Source organism: Oryctolagus cuniculus, chromosome 13, assembly GCF_964237555.1.
Source record: "Oryctolagus cuniculus chromosome 13, mOryCun1.1, whole genome shotgun sequence".
Taxonomy (NCBI): Eukaryota; Metazoa; Chordata; class Mammalia; order Lagomorpha; family Leporidae; genus Oryctolagus; species Oryctolagus cuniculus.
The window spans coordinates 71,191,096-71,208,413 of record NC_091444.1 but is presented as its reverse complement, the minus strand read 5'-3'; the positions used below and the strand labels follow the sequence as shown (position 1 = coordinate 71,208,413).

Here is a 17,318-nt window from a genome sequence, read left to right as displayed (position 1 = left end):
TTTTGGCATCTGTGTTAGATTTATTTATTAATTTGAAAGGCAGAGTTACAGAGGTGGAAGAGAGAGAGAGAGAGTGAGAGAGAACGAGAGAGAGAGAGAGAATATGAATGAATCTATCCACTGGTTTGCTCCCTAAATGGCCACAACAGCCAGGGCTGGGCCAGACCAAAGCCAGGAGCCTGGGACTCCATCTGGGTCTCCCATGTGTGTGCAGGGGCCTAAGAACTTGGGCTGTCATCGCTGCTTTCCCAGGTGCATCAGCAGGGAGCTGGATCCGAAGTGCACCTCAGGAACTTGAACCGGCGTATGGGATGCTGGCGTTGCAGGTGGTGGTTTAACCCACCGTGCCAGCACCTGCATCTGTGTTCTAAAGTGTGCTTGGCCTGTAATTTCTCCTCTCTTGTACATTCTTCAGGTTTTAGTATCAAAGTTTTAAGAGACTCAAAATGAGATGGGACATTTGTTCTTTTTCTCTTCTCTGGAAGCTTGGAGTTATTTGTTCCTTGGATGTTTGATAGAACTCTGCAGAGAAAACTTTCTGGATCGGCTGTTGTCATTATTGGAAAAAAATTTTTATATCTACAGATAGATTTTCTTTTTTTAAAAGTTTTATTTATTTTAAAAACAAAATGACAGAGAGACAGAGATCCATCTTCCATCCATTAGTTCACTCCCCAAATGTGGACAAAAGCTGGGGCTAGGCCAAGTGGAAACCAGGAGCCAGGAACTCCATCGAGGTCTCCCATGTGGGTGGCAGGGACCCAAGTACTTGGGCCATCTTCTGCTGCATTTCCACGTGCATTAGCGGGGAGCTGGATGGAAGTGAAACAGCTAGGACTCAAACCAGCACCCAAACAGGGGCTGTGGGCGTCTCAATCAGCGGCTTAATCCCCATTGTTACGCTGTGCTGGCCCCTGATCTGTTTTCTTTCAAGAATAAATTTTAAGGAGATACTCATTTGTCTTCTTCATCTTTGTTTTCAAACTTCCTGGCATAAAATTGTTCAGGTGTCTGCTTTTCATTACCTGTGAAACCTACAGCTATGTCCCCAGCTTCATTCTGATGTTGTTAGTCTAGGTTTTCCTTGATTAGTTCTGCTAAAAGTTTGTCAATTTTATTAGCATTTTCAAAATGATGAGTTTTGGGTTTTATTCTCTTTTGTGTGGTTCTCTACTTAATTTCACATTCTTGGTTTTAGTCTGTGGTTATTTTATTACTTTTCTAATTGAAGTTAGATGCTTTGTTTATTATTCTTATTGCAATAAGGGAGGCTCGGTCTTTCTTTCCCTTTCTTTCTTTCTTATTTATTTGTTTGAGAGGCAGAGTTACACAGAGAGACAAGAGAGGGAGGTCTTTCATTCACTGGTTCACTCCCCAAATGGGCACAATGGCTGGAGCTGGCCAATCTGAAGCCAGGAGCTCCTTCCGGATCTCCCACATGGGTGCAGGGGCCCAAGGACTTGGGCCATCTTTCATTGCTTTCCCAGGCACATTAGCAGGGAGCTGGATCTGAAGTGGAGCCGGCACTGCAGGCAGTGGCTTATCCTACTGTGCCACATCGCTGGCCTCAGGGAAGCTTTTTCTAAAGTGGTCCTGAGCTAGGGAGCAGAATTAGGAAGGAAAGTTGCAAAATAAGGCACTGTAGAGCTTGGCGGCTGATTTGAGAGTGGTAGAGCGAGGAGTCAGTGAGTTTGCAACCCTTTGGTTGTGTGACACAGCCTCTGTGCCTAAGGATGGGCTTTGCCTCGTGTAAGTCAGCTGTGGGGTTAGGCAAAACCAAAGCTTTCACGTGAGCGTTGGAAAGACCTAGTTACTCAGGCTCCTTGTACCTACCTGGCCATGGCTGTTTGGTGCTGAGATGGAGTGCAGTGATAGTGAAAGGGGGGCTGGATGCAGACTGTCTAGGACTTTCTGGAGGGAAAGGAGCAGCCTTTGTCTTCTGGTTCCAGCACACTCAGTGCAGGAGGTTCACTTGCCTCATGACCTCAGCCTGTCCACCCGATCGATCTCCTGGGACCACCACCCTGGGCAGCAGCTGTCCTTGGGACCAGCCATGCTGGGTGGATGTGGCATCACTAGGACTGAGACCAGTAGTGACTTTGTCATTGCTCTCTTTATCAACTGATAAATAAGACTTTACCAAAAAAAAGGTGTTACTGGTAAAGAATGAGAAATAAAACCAGGACATGGGAAAGAGTAAACAAGTTGTGAACACACCTGGCTCCTAGTTCTGCCCCTGTAGTGTTAGGGTTCCTGCAGTTTCTTAACAAATCTTGCTCTACATGCTTGCAGGAAGTTGCTTTCTTCATCCACGGGCCGGCTGCTCCCTAGGGGCTAGATTAGACCCCAGCCTCACTGTTGACAGTGTGCACTATTGGCACACGCAACAAGTGGGTAACAGCCTTCCTGGACTCACAGCTGTGGCCGTTCTGTCAGACCTGCCTGCCTCTGTCTCAAGCTCGCTTTCCTGGGCAGACAAGAAACACAGGATGCAGCCTAGTCCTTCCCCTTCAGAAAACTTTGCCTCTCCACAGGGGACCTCAGGTGAAATCCTTCATTTGAATTCCCAGGGCACTAGGAACAGGGGAGCACTAACTCTGGAGTCTTGAGCCTGTGAAGAATACTGAAGCAACGCTCTCACTTTCTCTCTGGCAGTTCTTGCCTTCTGGATGATTCTGGTTAGCTTCCGCGTACTGCTTCCAGAGAGTAATTTACGGACGTCTACATATTACCGTTTGAGAGCAGTTAAAATTACAGTAACTTGAGAGAAAGGTGCATTCTCGAATGGTGTGGCCCTGACTGCCCAGACCCGTAGCAAAATTCCAAATCCTTTCCTGCAAGTGGGGCAGGACGTCTGGGCTCCTGCATTGCCTGGGGCCGAGTTGCTATTTCACTTCCAGTGTCGTTCATCCCGCTCATCCCGCTGATGTGGGTGGGGAGGACTCGGGGCCCTCAGCTCTCTCCTTTCCCCGAGCAGTGGTTCACAGAGTTCAGGAATGAAGAACTTGAGCTGTGTCTGGGGGCGGGAAGAGTCCACACATCACCCTGTCTGCTCTGCAGAGCCTGCCCCACCCTCCTCCCGCGCCATCTAGCTTCGCGGTGCTCTGTCCCCAGCCGCTGTTGTCAGCATACCTAGGACATCCACCGTGTGTGTTTATTCAGATTCATGTCAGGTATGGGATTTACTAGACTGAATTCATTACAGCTTTCACCATGGATATGTGAATTTCTGAGTTGCATATTATTTACTATGTAGATAACTTACACAAAAATCTGTGTGTTGTTTAGGCTTTCATACTATAGAATGAATTTTAAAACTTTAAACACTGTAAGCCTTTTTTTTTTTTTTTTTTTTTTTACTATTTGGAATATTGTCAGGTTACAAAAAAAGAAGTGTCCTCAGATTCTTCTGGTTTCCTAACCTTGTACATTTGACCTATGCTAACTCACCTGATAAGTGAAGAGAAATGAGCTAGGGGTGGGCTTTAGCCTGGCAGTTAGCATGCTGGTTGAAATGCTCACATCCCAAACCATCCTGTACCATACCATGCCTTGGTTCAGTTCCGGGCTCTGGCTCCTGACCCCAGCTTCCTGCTAATGCAGACCCTGGGAGGCAGCAGTGATGGCTCAAACAATTGGTTTCTTGCAACCCACGTGTGAGACTTGGATTGAGTTCCTGGCTCCCTTGCTTTGGCCTGACCCAGTCCCAGCCGTGGTGGTCATTTGGGGAGTGAACTAACAGATGGGAGCACGTGTTTCTCTCTCTCTCCCTCTCCCTCTCTCTCTCCCCATGTGTGTGTGTGTACCTCTCAAGTAAATGGATAAAAGTTGAAACAAAACAAAGAAATAGAGTGAGAAATAGTCTTTATGGAGACGTCTACAGGATTCCTGAGTTTTTTTCACAGTAATTTTGGAAGTTTCAAGAGATAGATCTTCTTACAGGTGTTTACCACTGATGGAACTTTCTCCACAAATAGTCATGTTTCTACTTAATTTTAACTAACAGAGAGCTTATTCCCATTAATCTTCTTCTATCTTCTAGAAAGTTTTGCTATTGTTTTTGAAAGGCAGAGAGCCTGAAATCTCACCTGCTGGTTCATTCCCCAAATGCCTACAACAGTGAGTACTGGGCCATGCCAAAGCAGAGCCTGAAATACAATCTAGGAATGCCATGTGAGCAGCAGGGACCCAAGTCCTTGTGCCATCACGTGCTGCTTCCCAAGTTGTGTATTAACAGGAAGCTGGAAGAGAAAGAGCTTTCCGACACTCTGGTACAGGATGTGGGCCTTCCAAGCGCCATCCTAACTGCTGCACCAAGCCTCTGCCCCAGAGTGTTTTGTTGAATTTTCTTAATTATCTGTTGTTCAAGGGACTGGGCTGAATTTTCTACTAAAAGGGTCAGAAGATTGTATGCAGCTTTCTGGGTTCATTTTTGGTATCTTTTTCCTGGAAGCAAAAACATGAACTTCCTGATAGTGTTGATTTCTACTTCACTTATTAGGTAGAAGTTGCAGTAGTTCTGGGCCAGCGTTGTGGTACAGCAGGGTAAGCCACTGCCTGTGACACAGGTATCCCTTGTGGACACCAGCTCAAGTCTTGGCTGCTCCATTTCCTATCCAGCTCCCTGCTGAAGCACCTGGGACAGGGAGGGCAGCAGATGGGAAGATGATGACCCAAATACTTGGGTCCTTCCCACGTTGAAGACCTGGATGGAGTGCCAGACTCCTGGCTTTGTTCTGGCCCAGTCCTGGCTATTGTGGCTGTTTAGGGAGTGAACCCCATGTTCTCTCTCTCCCTTTCTGTCACTCTACCTTTAAAAAAGAACCAGAAGAAGCTACAGTAGCATCAAGGCATCCAAAGTGTCTTCAGTCTTGGAAACATCAGCCACGCTTCCGCTGGTAACTGCTTGGCACTTGTCACCTGACCTCAACTCGGAACTGCAGTGAGCTGGAGAAGGCGCTGCAGTTCTGGGGTGCAGGAGGCAGAAAAGGCAGGAAGAGCCTGCGTGTGAGTGTGCAGGAGCACACAAGCACAGACTCTCAGTGCAAAACAAGGTGCCACCGGGGCCAGCGCTGCGGCATCAAACCACGGCATCCCATATGGATGCCTGTTCGAGTCCCGGCTGCTCCTCTTCAACCCAGCTCCCTGCTTATGCACCTGAGGAAGCAGTAGAAGATGGCCCAAGTCCCTGGGCCCCTGCACCCACGTGAGAGATCTGGAAGAGGCTCCTGGCCCCTGGCTTAGGGTTGCTGGCTCCTTGTTCCTAATGGTCGGGTCTGTGAATGCAGTCTCTCGATCTTAAGGGAGGACAAGGCCTCTCGCCACGTGGGCTCACTGACCGTCGTCCTCCTTTGCTTGCTTTCTCTAGAAGTCGTCTTCTACCTCAGGATGGGACCCTGGCTCCTTCCCGACTTCCTGTGAGCAAGCAGGGAACCGAGGTCTCTGTGGGGATGCCTGTAAGCCAGCAGAAGCCGGACTCTTCGGAGATGGACTCTGACATGTCGCCCAGCTGCGGGCTCAGCGACTTGAGCAGAGGGGGCAGTCTGGAGAGCCGGAGCAGCAGTTCCCGGTCCCGAAGTTTCACTCTGGTGAGTAGTGGTTTCCTTCAGTGCTTTGCCGTGCTCCGGAGGGTTGACTTTGCCCCAACCCCTCTGCTCTGTAAGGACTATCTTACGGAACCCTTTTGGGTTATGCTTTGGAATACTTGTTTGTGAAATGGCAGTCTTATTTATAATTATCTTAAATTTTGCCCAAACACAGAGCCTTATTCACGGCAAAGGAGCAGATCTTTAGCTGTAGCGACAACCCAGGGCTGCTCAGCCACGGCAAGGAGCGTGTCTGGGCACCACAACAAACCCACACAGGGGCACACGGGCAGTCAGTCCAAGTGACTAGAAGAAGAGAAGTGTCTCATGGGACAGAAACAATTCACCTTAAGACAGGTCTTTAAATCCTTTCAACTGCGAATGCTTTTGTATCCCTTCCTTTTGAACCCAGACCTTTCTCCGTGGCTTTGGGAGTTTTGCATAAAGAGTCTTCAGTTTTGAAATACGAGGGGATCTTTTGCACTTTTCTCCCCCTGAGGACATGTATCTTTCAGGAAAGAGATGATTCTGTTCATAGAGGGAAGTGCGGGAGAGATCTGGCCCCTGGGCCTTACCCACGATGGTCTGTGGCTCCTCCTCTCGGTTTGTCTTCTTCCAGTGGGGCCTTCAGACACACTGAGCCCTCAGGGTTTCCCCAGTTGGGCTGAAGATCAGAAAGGTATGCATGTTGCGGGGCTAGGTAATGGTAATGACAGATTTCTATAGACTCCTGCTTGCATATTTTCTTTTTTAAAACCATCCTGGTGGTAAGTAATCAATATGGTGTGATTGGTCACCCAAAGGCAAATATAAGCCAAATTACCTCTGGATGTCAGAGAGCTTACCAATACTAAAGAATGGAAAGTTGAAGCTAATGATGTTACTTTGTAAAAGTAGTGTAAGATACAGATGAACATGCTGGTAGTTAGTGGAGTACATTCTCCAAAGCATAGTTAGCAGGTAGACCTGTTCTGATACAGAAGAATATTGTACAACTTGGTGTACTCAACTCAGGTGCAGTAGTCTAAAAGACCGCCTTGTGCATGTGGTGATGGAATGAAATTGAAATGTTCGTCAGATGACCTTGGTATCTAAGTAGATGAGGGTAGTGAATTCAGAGGATATTTGAATTATTTTCTTGCCTTTCATAATTCTTATCTTGTTGAACTTGAGACGTGACTCTTAACTAATCCTTTGTACCATGACCTCTTTTGATAGGGAAGTAACATAAAATCTGCTAATCTCTTCCTAGGAAAGACCAAGTATGTCAAGTGTTTGGAGTTGGGGGAGGGAAAATGGCTGCTTTGTGTCTCCATTCTAATCATATTGGTTCCATTCTTCCAAATTACCAATTAATGTCTACTTTTACTGAATCCTATGTGGTCCATCAGATTCATAGACCCTAAAGACAAATTGAACTTTTTGGAAGTCTACAGACTTGCCCATTGAGGAGTAGTGTTAACTGCCTGTTCTATATTACCCTGCCATTTCTTCATGTGTGTATGTGTGTGTGATTTATATATGTGCTCAAATATTAAAACACTATTCTGCATGCTAAGGACACGACAGTGGGGTGAATATTCTAGTGGCTGTGGTCCATTAAGACAGAACAGGATGCTGCATATTTGCATCCCCAAGCAGAAGAGGTTAATTGGCGGCCAGAGTGCAGGAGGTTTATCGGGGATGTTTCCAGGATCAACAGCTGTGGCAGGTTTGGCTAGAAAAGGAGGAGTTGAGTTATGATGTAGATCCAGGGTGGGTCCTCGCTGGAGATGGGATAGCCCTTCAGTCACTCCATGCTGGTCCGGGTGGGACCTTCATGCCCAGTTGGTGATTGGCCATTGGATATGAGCTTCCAAGGAGTGACCACGACAAAATAGTGTCTTTCAGCTGAGACAAACTGGAAAGAGGGTTTATAGCTGAGTGCTGTCTTCCAGCCACATATCCCCAGCTAGGGGCACTAGGTCCTTCTTCCCACTGGTAATCTGGATGGCATCCATGCTACCATGAAGATTTAGGAGAAAATGAGAAGAAACCTCTTTGAGGGTCAGAGCAAGCAGAGTACCTGAAAGGTGTTTCAACTTCAAGAAGCAAATCTGGGGGCCAGTGCTGTGACATAGTGGGTTAAGCCTCTGCCTGCGGCGCCGGCATCCCATATGGGTCCAGTTCCAAGTCCCTGCTGCTTCACTTCCAATCCAGCTCTTTGCTATGGCCTGGGGAAGCAGTAGAAGGTGGCCCAAGTGCTTGGGCCCCTGTACCCACATGGGAGAACCAGAAGAATCCCCTGGCTTCTGGCTTTGGATCCGCTCAGCTCCCGCCGTTGAGGCTATTTGGGGAGTGAATCAGTGGATGACTTTTCTCTCTGTCTCTCCCTCTCTCTGACTGTAACTCTTAACTCTCAAAATAAATAAGTGTTTTAAAAATCTTTAAAAAAAAGCAAATCTGTAAATGAATGCAGGGAGTTTGCAGGCTATAGCCAAGTGAAATACAGCTCTTCCTAGAACGTGTAGAAAAATGGGATATTAAGATCTGTCATCTGATAAACTTGAAAAACACACGTCATGCTGACTGTCAAGATAACACGCACAGGAAGATATCTCTTGTTTAAAAGGGAGTTCCGTGAAGTTTCAGCCCTAAGTCACAGAGACAAATGGCTCGCTTTAAAACTTTTTATTACAGCCTTTTAAGATAATAAATTGGAAATGCCATTTGGTTTAAAGACAGGAAGGACTGTATATCTCTTATATTTATAAACATCAGGAGTTAAGTAGAAAAGTTGAGAACAGCATTTTGCTTCTTAACTACCAGAGGTGGAAGGTTTTTTTAAAACATACAGTGTTGGCCTGCATAGGTTTTACTATAGGTTGAGTTAAATATAGGTATCAGAGTGGCATTCCTCCAAGATATTTTCAAATTTGGGCTGGCGTTGTGGCGTAGTGGGTAAAGTGGTCACCTGTGGCACCGGCATCCCATGTGGGTACCAGTTCATGCCCCAGCTGCTCTACTTCCAATCTAGCTTTCTGCTAATGGCCTGGAAAAAGCAGCAGAGGATGGCCAGGACCCCTACTACCCACTTGGGAGACCTGGAAGAAGCTCCTGGCTCCTGGCTTTGACCTGGCCCAGCCCTGGCTGTAACGGCCATCTGGGGAGTGAGCCAGCAGATAGATCTCTCTGTCTCCCCATCTCTGTGACTCTGACTTTCAAGTAAGTAAGTAAATCTTTTTTTTAAAGATATTTAAAGCTTAGATTCAAAGCAAATTCTTATGTATTTATTTATTTGCTTACTAGAGAGAGCCGCCATCCTCTGGTTCACTCCCCAAGTGTCCACCACAGCCCCCATCTGGGGCCAAAGCTGGGACCCAGGAACTCAGTCTAGGTTTCCCTCTAGTAATTGGGTGGCAGGAACTCAGTTACTTGAGCCCTCATTGCTGCCTCCCAGGCTCTCCATTGGCAGGAAGCTGGAGTCAGGAGCTGGAGGTAGATCTCAAGCCCAGGTATTTCAAGATGCAACACGTGCTTCTGGGCCATTAGGTCAAATACCCTTCATACACTGTAAAATTGCTTTTTTTTTTTTTTATTTGACAGATAGAGTCAGACAGTGAGAAAGAAACAGAGAGAAAGGTCTTCCCTCCACTGGTTCACCCCTCAAATGGCTGCCACAGCCAGCGCTGTGCTGATCTGAAGCCAGGAGCCAGGTGCTTCCTCCTGGTCTCCCATGTGGGTGCAGGACCAAAAGAGGAGTAACCGGGACTAGAACCCGGCACCCACATGGGATGCTGGCACCACAGGCAGAGGATTAACCAAGTGAGCCACTGTGCTGGCCCTATAAAGTTGCTTTCTTATTAACCAGTCAGTGTCACTTGTTTTGTGTGTGTGTGTTTTTTTTTTTTTTTTTTTTTTTTTTTTTTTTGATAGTCAGAGTGGACAGTGAGAGAGAGAGAGACAGAGAGAAAGGTCTTCCTTTTTGCCGTTGGTTCACCCTCCAATGGTCGCCGCAGCCGGTGCACTGCACTGATCCGATGGCAGGAGCCAGGTACTTATCCTGGTCTCCCATGGGGTGCAGGGCCCAAGTACTTGGGCCATCCTCCACTGCACTCCCTGGCCACAGCAGAGAGCTGGCCTGGAAGAGGGGCAACCGGGACAGAATCCGGCACCCCGACTGGGACTAGAAACCTGTGTGCCGGCGCCGCAAGGCGGAGGATTAGCCTAGTGAGTCACGGCGCCGGCCTCACTTGTTAAGATAGGTAAGTTCCACAGCCACACTCCCAACTTTTAAAGAGGTGCTGCATCCTGTTTGTATTAAAGCTGCTGGCAAATTTCAAAGGAAAAGCATATTCAAAGGATGTGCTGTGTGACAAGTATTCTAGAACTTGACCAATGGGGTAGATGTAGCTACACCTTTCTAGAAGATACTCGGAAAAAAACTACTTACAAGAAAAAAAAAAATACTGCAATCAGCCTCTTGAGAAATCAAGACTTTTCCTTCAATATAAATCAATGCATTACTTTCTTAGAATGGCCTCAGTCATAATGGTGGCCACGTGTGTAGGATATCAATCCCATCCAAGCAACTCTTTTAACTTTTCACTTGATGTGGCTCAGGGCTTGTTATATCCCAGGCAGCAGCACTTCAGCCAGAATTTGAAAACTTCAGGATATACCATTTAACATCAGGCATTCTTTGTCTCCTTTCTAAAAATAAACTTGGCTCTAAAAATACTTTTACAAAGCAGAGCTAGGTTATATTCTACCTAAAGAGTCCTCCAAGCAGGGTGTTTGCAAACTGCAGAGTCTGGAGGCCCCAAATCACTGTGTACTGAACTCATCTTTTCTGATTCTGAGGACTGAAGGACATCATGTGGAGAGACTCCCATGGCTGATTCTCATTGTAAAGAGAAGAAGCTAGACTTCCAGACAGGAGGACATGAACTTTAAACACTCCATCATGTGTAGCCAGGGATCCTGGTCGCTGAGTACCGTGCTTGGTGAAAATCAAGTGTTACATGACTGTTGAAAAATCTTTACTTGCCATTGAAAATGAAACGCCAGGTTTTTTTTTCAGTTTTCCAGTTATAAGAAAAATACTCAAATAATAGTGAAATAATAGGTGACAACTAAGCCTAGCTCAGTAATTTCCATAAAGGAATATTCTTGAAGACTGTGAGCGGGCCTACGTGAAGGGTAAGGAGATGTTCTCCGGATGTGCAGGGGAAATAGGCAGCATAGGAGAACAGGGCACAGAATCAGGTAATCAGGCACATAAAAGAATTTGCGCCTCATCAAGGTGGTGCTGCTTCCACCCTTATGCTCTCTGCTGTATGATGGTGGGAGCTGTGGGTAATAGACAATAAATAAATAGATGATAGAGTTACTTCAAGATTCTACCAAATGGGACAGGTGTTTAGCTAACGCCTGCGATGCTGGCATCCCCTGTGAGTGCCGATCTGCGTCAAGGCTGCTCCACTTCCATTCCAGCTCCCCGCTGATGTGCTTGGGAAAGCAGCAGAAGGTGGCCCCAGTGCTTGGGCCCCTGCACCCACGTGGGAGACCCAGGTGGAGTTTTTGACTCCTGGCGTCACCATGGCCCAGCCCCAGCCATTGTGGCCATTTGGGGAGTGAGCCAGCAGATGGAAGATCGATCTCTCTTTTCTTTCTCTCCCTCTCTCTCTCTCTCTGTAACTCTGCCTTTCAAGTAATAAATAAATACATGTTTTTTTTTTTTTTAATAAAGAATATAACTGTTGCACAAATGTTCAAAAAAGGAAAGATTTTACCAAATGGAAAAGAACTGTGGGGATAGCATTCTTCAAGTTCAGTATGAGTCCCCATAATAAGCCCGGCAGAATTGAGAAACTTGTGAGATACTGGGGGAAAGGAATGATCTTAGTTTTGGCAATCAAAGCAAACAGCAATTTGGAAGCCCACTGGCCCGAGGAAGAGACATAAGGAAAAGCGAGGACGGTGATGGCAGGGTGAAACTGACTTACGCTCAGCTTGGAAACCTAACAGGACCCTAGGGAGAGAGAGACCTTCTCAGGAAGTCTTGAGAGAGGGTTCTTATCCCAGCCACCTCTTCCCTTAACCAGGAAGAAAATGCAGCTGAAGGTGGTGAGTTCCTCCAGGGTTACAGGGGAAACCAGTTTGGATGAGCACCTGGCTGGTCCCCAGCACTCTGTTCGAGCTGATTTCAGGAAGAGTTGAGACATTTCATCTTTGGCACTACCAAAGAAAGCTCTGGGTGTCAGGCCATCGGTATTCGCAACTTCTTGAGGCTAGTGTCTCAAATCCTCATGCCCTCTCAGAAAAGATCCTTGGTGCCACTGCTTGGGACAGTGCTGTCTAGTGTCAGCATTCTTGGGTTCTGATTCTGAATGTGTTCCTGACGTCTGCTCTGCCCTCCGGCCCACTGGAACTCCCTCTAGATGATATGATTCGGCTGGCTGGAGAGAGTGGGGGGCGCGCTTCATTGCCGTGGTTCTTAAGGAATGTTCTGTGTCTGCCCCTTTGAGAGTGGCTTGGGGACAACACAAGCATAGTTCCTGTTCTTGTAATCTCTGTCTTGAGCAAAAGCCACAATCCCAATTCATGAATGAGTTTTGGAGATTCAGCACACTGTCGCGAATCCCCTCCTCCCTGTGCTAACAGGCGCTGTGGCCAGCAGTCCCACATGGTTGTGCGTGTGGTCCCACAGCCATTGTAAGCTCTTGAGATGTCCCCTCCCTTCCACAGGGCATTGTCTTCGGACCTCACCATTAGTCATGGGGTTAGAAGGTAAAGGAAGCAGTAGTGAATGCTTTGCTCGTGACTAGGTTAGACTGAAGGCTACACAGTCCCCTGGGAACTTGCTAGGACATTTTCTCTGTTTTCAAGGAGAGAAAACACTCAGGGGGTGGACGGGGAGAAGCAGACTAGTCGGTCAGTGACCTTCCTTCCAGTTCTGTCATTATATCAAGATTTGTCAAAAATCGTCCTGATCAAATGACTGATCTAAGATATCGCTAAATAGCTGTCACAAAAGTTGAATTCAATGAACATTTAGTAAATGCCTGCTGTTTACAGTAATTGACAAGTGATGGAATAAGATTCAGTTTTCATCTCTGTAGAAACCCATTCTAGTGACAAGAAGTAGGACACTGCGACTCAGAGTTCTCGGGGCACCTAAAACGCCACATTCCTGCAGTGTTTGTTTTCTCTGTACAGGAGACACTGACAGAGAAACAGATTAGAGATCAAGATCTGTTTTGCCAGTTTAAGAAGTTCAAGTTTCCCAGGGCACCCGACTATAATCCTTGGAAGCCATTATTCTTTCCTTTTGTAATCAAAGTTGGACACAGATCTCATACCTCACTGGTTTGTTTATGTCTCTTTCCTGCCAGAAGTACAGGTCTGTTAGCCATGGTGAAAATAACCATAAGCCATGGTTGGAAATAACCATAATTAAACCTTTATTCTGAAACTGGGGAAACGCCATGTATACTTGTGACCTTTCTGGTGAGGTTGCTGAAGTGAGCAGGCATAGCACAGGAAGCTGTGTAGAGAGGGGGGTTCACGTCGTCTTCTCTCTGCCCTTACTCTAGTTCTGCTTCTGAGGGTCTCATCAACTGAAATTATTAAATCACTAGGGGCTGGTGCTGTGGTGAAGCGGGTAAAGCCGCCGCCTGCAGTGCCAGCATCCCATGTGGGCGCTGGTTCAAGTCCTGCCTGCTTCACTTCCAATCCAGCTTTCTGCTATGGCCTGGGAAAGCAGTAGAAGATGGCCCAAGTGCTTGGGCCCCTGTGCCCACGTGAGGGACCTGGAGGAAGCTCCTGGCTCCTGGTTTCAGATCGGCGCAGCTCCGGCCATCACAGCCATCTGGAGAGTCAACCAGCAGATGGAAGACCTCTCTCTCTCTCTCTCTCTCTCTCTCTCTATCTCCCCCCCCCCCGCCTCTCTGTAGCTCTGCCTTTCAAATAAATAAATAAATAAATCTTTTTAAAAAATCAGTAGAGCATTGCTCAAATGTCAGGGAGATAATTTTGATTTCTACAAGAGGCGTTTGTGACCATCAGATGCTCTGTTAACACCAGCACCCTGGGCTGCCCACCTAGGAGTCTTCGTGCTTGGCTCATCTCAGGGAACTAGGGTGGGCACAGGAGTGCCGTATCTTAGGCCATTGCTTGGGAGGCCTGCATACCACATCAGAATGCCCAGGATCGATTCTGCCTGCTTCAAGTCCCAGCCACTCTGCTTTTGATCCGTTTTCTTGCTAATGCACACCCTGGAAGACAGCAGATGATGACTTGGGTACTTGGGTCTCTCTGCCACCCACAGGAGAGACCTGGGTGGAGTTCTGAACTCTTGGCTTCTGACTGACCCAGCCCTGGCTATTGCAAGCTTTTTAGAAAGTGAATTAGCAGATGGAAGATCTCTCTCCATCTGTGTGTGTGTGTGCGCGTGCGTGTGCATGCGCGTGCCTTTCAAACTGAATGAAAATAAAATTTTTAAAAATTATTTGTTCAAAATTCTAATATACATATTAGGATAGCCTCACATTTAAAAAAAGAGTTTATTGTCACCTACTTGAAAGAGCAAGAGGGAGATTCCATTCACTGGTTCACTTCCCAAGTACCCCTAACAGCCAAGTCCAGGAGCCTGGAACTCCATCCAGGCCATTAGCTGCCTCCCAGGTGCATTAGCAGGGAGGTGGATGGGAAGCAGAGTAAGTGGGACTCAGTCGGACACTTTGATAATGCATACGGGCATCACAAGTAGAGATTTAACCCACCATGCCACAACCTTAGCCCTGTTTCTCACACTGTTGAAGAAAAATAGTTTTCTGAGTTTCTGGTTATGTTTTGTTTTTTTGAAATTATGTTGTAGTGGGTTAAGCCTTGGCCTGCAACGCCAGCATGCCATATAGACTCCGGTTTGAGTCCTGGCTGCCCAACTTCCAATCCAGCTCCCGGCTAATGGCCTGGGAAAGCAGCAGAAGATGGCCCAAATGCTTGTGCCCCTGCCACCCACTTGGGAGACCTCAATAAAACTGGCTCCTGGCTTGAGCCTGGCCCAGCCCTGACGGTTGTGGCCATTTGGGTAGTGAAAGAGCGGATAGAAGATCTCTTTCATCTCTCTCTGCCTCTGCCTCCCTCCCTCTCTCTCTCTTTCTCTGCTTTTCAAATAAAACAAGTCTTTTTTTTTTTTTTTTTTTTTTAAAAAGGAAAGAAAAACAGTTTGCCCCCAGGGGCCTGTTGCCATCAACCGAAGTCAGCATGGTGGGAAAGAAGGTAGAATGCATGAGGTGTGGTTTTCAGTTCTTTCCACATCAACAAAATTGTGCCTTTAAAGAGCTTCCTTCCTTCCACTCTTCAATCCAGATTGGTACATTAGAAACTCCCAGAGGCTGGCGCTGTGGCATAACAGGTAAAGCCACTGCCTGGTGCCTGCATCCCCCATATGGGTGCCAATTCAAGTCCTGGCTGCTCCAGTTTCAATCCAGCTCTCTGCTGTGACTGGGGAAAGCAGTGGAAGTGGCCCAAGTCCTTGGGCCCTTGCATCCACATGGGAGACCTGGAGGAAGCTCCTGGCTCCTGGCTTCAGATTGGCGCAGCTCTGGACATTGCAGCCATTCGGGGAGTGAACAAGTGGATGGAGGACCTCTCTCTCTGCCTCTCCCTCTCTTTCTGTGTAACTCTGACTTTCAAATAAATTTTAAAAAATCTTTAAAAAATAAAAATACCCTGACAGAAAGGGACTTTAGCCTTTATTTCTGCTGTTGTCTCTCTGTCGCTCCCCCTCTTCGTGGAGGAACGACACAGGACCCTGCGCTGTTCTTTCGTCTGCTCGGCCCTCCCCGGGTTTGCTGCTGGTTCTTCCCGGGTTGGCTACTATCCCTTCCACCTCCGTGGAAGGGCAGTTCCCCCTGGCCACATTCCCCACTTCCGCAGGGGAGCGGCACACCGCCGGCCGGCTCTTCTCGGGGGCTGCACAGGTGTTCCCCTTAGATGTTCCCCATAGATGTTCCCGGTGCATGCCGTCTCTCTCCTCCTTTATAGTCCTCCTCCGCCAATCCCAACTCGGCTGCCCACACGCCGAGTACGCTGCTCTCCAATCAGGAGCAAGTCCTACAGTTAATTGGTTGAACTGGAGGCAGCTGTGCGGAAGCTGTTTACTTCTCTCCCAGCGCCATATTGTGGGAGAGCAGATGCATAGAATAAGTCTTAATTCCAGTAACTCAGTCTAGTCCGGGTTGCTCCCCACATCTCTCTAGCTTCCAAATTTGGATTTTCTCCAATCCCTGTTTCCCAGGAAAGCTGCCATTTGTACTCATCTCCATTTCCTAGCAACTAAGTCAGGAAATGCTGCTTCCAAAAATGCCACCAGCCCCGCAGCGAGCACCACTGTAGGCTCCAGGTCTCGCCGTCCTCTGCTGGGTGGGAAGTGGAGCATCCAGGATGCCAACCGGTGCTCCTATGGGATGTCGGCATTGCAGGCGGTGGCTTAGCACACTGTGCCTCAGCGCTGGCCCATGTGTCTTTGTCTTTAGCATCCCTGTGCAAGAGCTGTGTCCAGTGTTTCTTCCCAACAGGAGTAGACAGGCACCCTCTTGGCCTAGGGCTGGGTGTCCCTTTTCTGGCCCTGCAGTATGCTGCCCTCCTGCCTTGGCCTCAGGTTCTTCTCTGCCTCTGCTTTGTTTTCCGTACCTCCGGTCCAGGTTGTTTGGAGGGCAGTTTTGTGTCAGGGGAGCAGACTTGGCCACAGCCTTTTGGGGGTCAGGACTCAAGGCCAGGCTGATCCCAAAGAAAGCACTGAAGGATACATCCAGTCAGCCAGCCCGTGCTGCAGCATTCAGAGGGACTGAAAATGCAAGAATCCGAGCAGCCCGGGCTCTGGGGATGTACTCCCCAGCCAGCTTGGTGCCCGTGGATCTGTGTTGTGTACAGACCACGCGTGAGCAGGGATAGGAAAGAGCTCTGCTTAACACCGTCATCCAAGGACGTGTGGATAAGGCATGCAGCCTGGGCAGGTACCCCGGCAGGGATCTGGTGACGCCTACTAGTAGATGACCAGAAAGGGAAACGATGGAACCAACCAGAAAGCAAGCGTGGCCTTAGTGCTTCTAGTCTTGGCCCCTCCACGAAGCAGTTTTATGAGCTCAGGGAAGTCATTTCATGCCCGTGACACACGTTCCTGTGAACTCCAACGTACCCGACTGTGGTGCTGCAGCTGTCAGCAACACGCAGGACTAGAGCAGTCCTGGCTGCCCTCCCAGCCTGTTTGCCAGGCGAAATCTCACATGGGGACTGCTTCGTGAGGGCTCTCCCGTGCCTCCTTGCTTTGTCCCAACTTAGGCTTTGGGAAGTTGGCATGTGTCTTAGGCTGAGAGTCCCTTCTAGGCCCGTGCTCGTGTCAGTCTGTGTCTCTTTAGCCAGAGAAAAGGATTAGACATAACCAAAGTAGATTGTCTGCGAGCCCTGGGACGAACCCTGGAGAAGCAGTGGAGGAGGAAGGCTGCAGAGGCGGGAAAGGGGCAGATGCACTGTCCTAGAGTTTTCATTCAGTGGTTGCAGTTATCACCTGCTTGGTCAGCCTAACAGTATCTACAGTGGTTCTCTTTACCACACGCATCTATCTTATGCGGAAAGCCCTAAAGAATTTAGACTTGTGAGGTTTTAATGTTGGATCCTGAGCTAAATAACTGTGTGGCTAGCGGGAGGAAAACATGAAACCATCACAGAGGGACAGGAAGAGCACCA

The 17,318-nt window shown here is 48.0% G+C and overlaps 1 protein-coding gene across 1 annotated transcript in view; it reads left to right on the top strand.

Annotated features, from left to right (window-relative positions):
- The window catches only part of PROSER2 (proline and serine rich 2), a 49,423-nt gene that overhangs the window by 16,429 nt on the left and 15,676 nt on the right, over positions 1-17,318 (top strand). The window contains exon 2 of the mRNA XM_002717494.5: positions 5,369-5,588. Within this exon, the coding sequence (XP_002717540.2) occupies positions 5,451-5,588 (138 nt within the window). The 5' untranslated portion in view covers positions 5,369-5,450. The remainder of the gene's footprint in view (positions 1-5,368; positions 5,589-17,318) is intronic.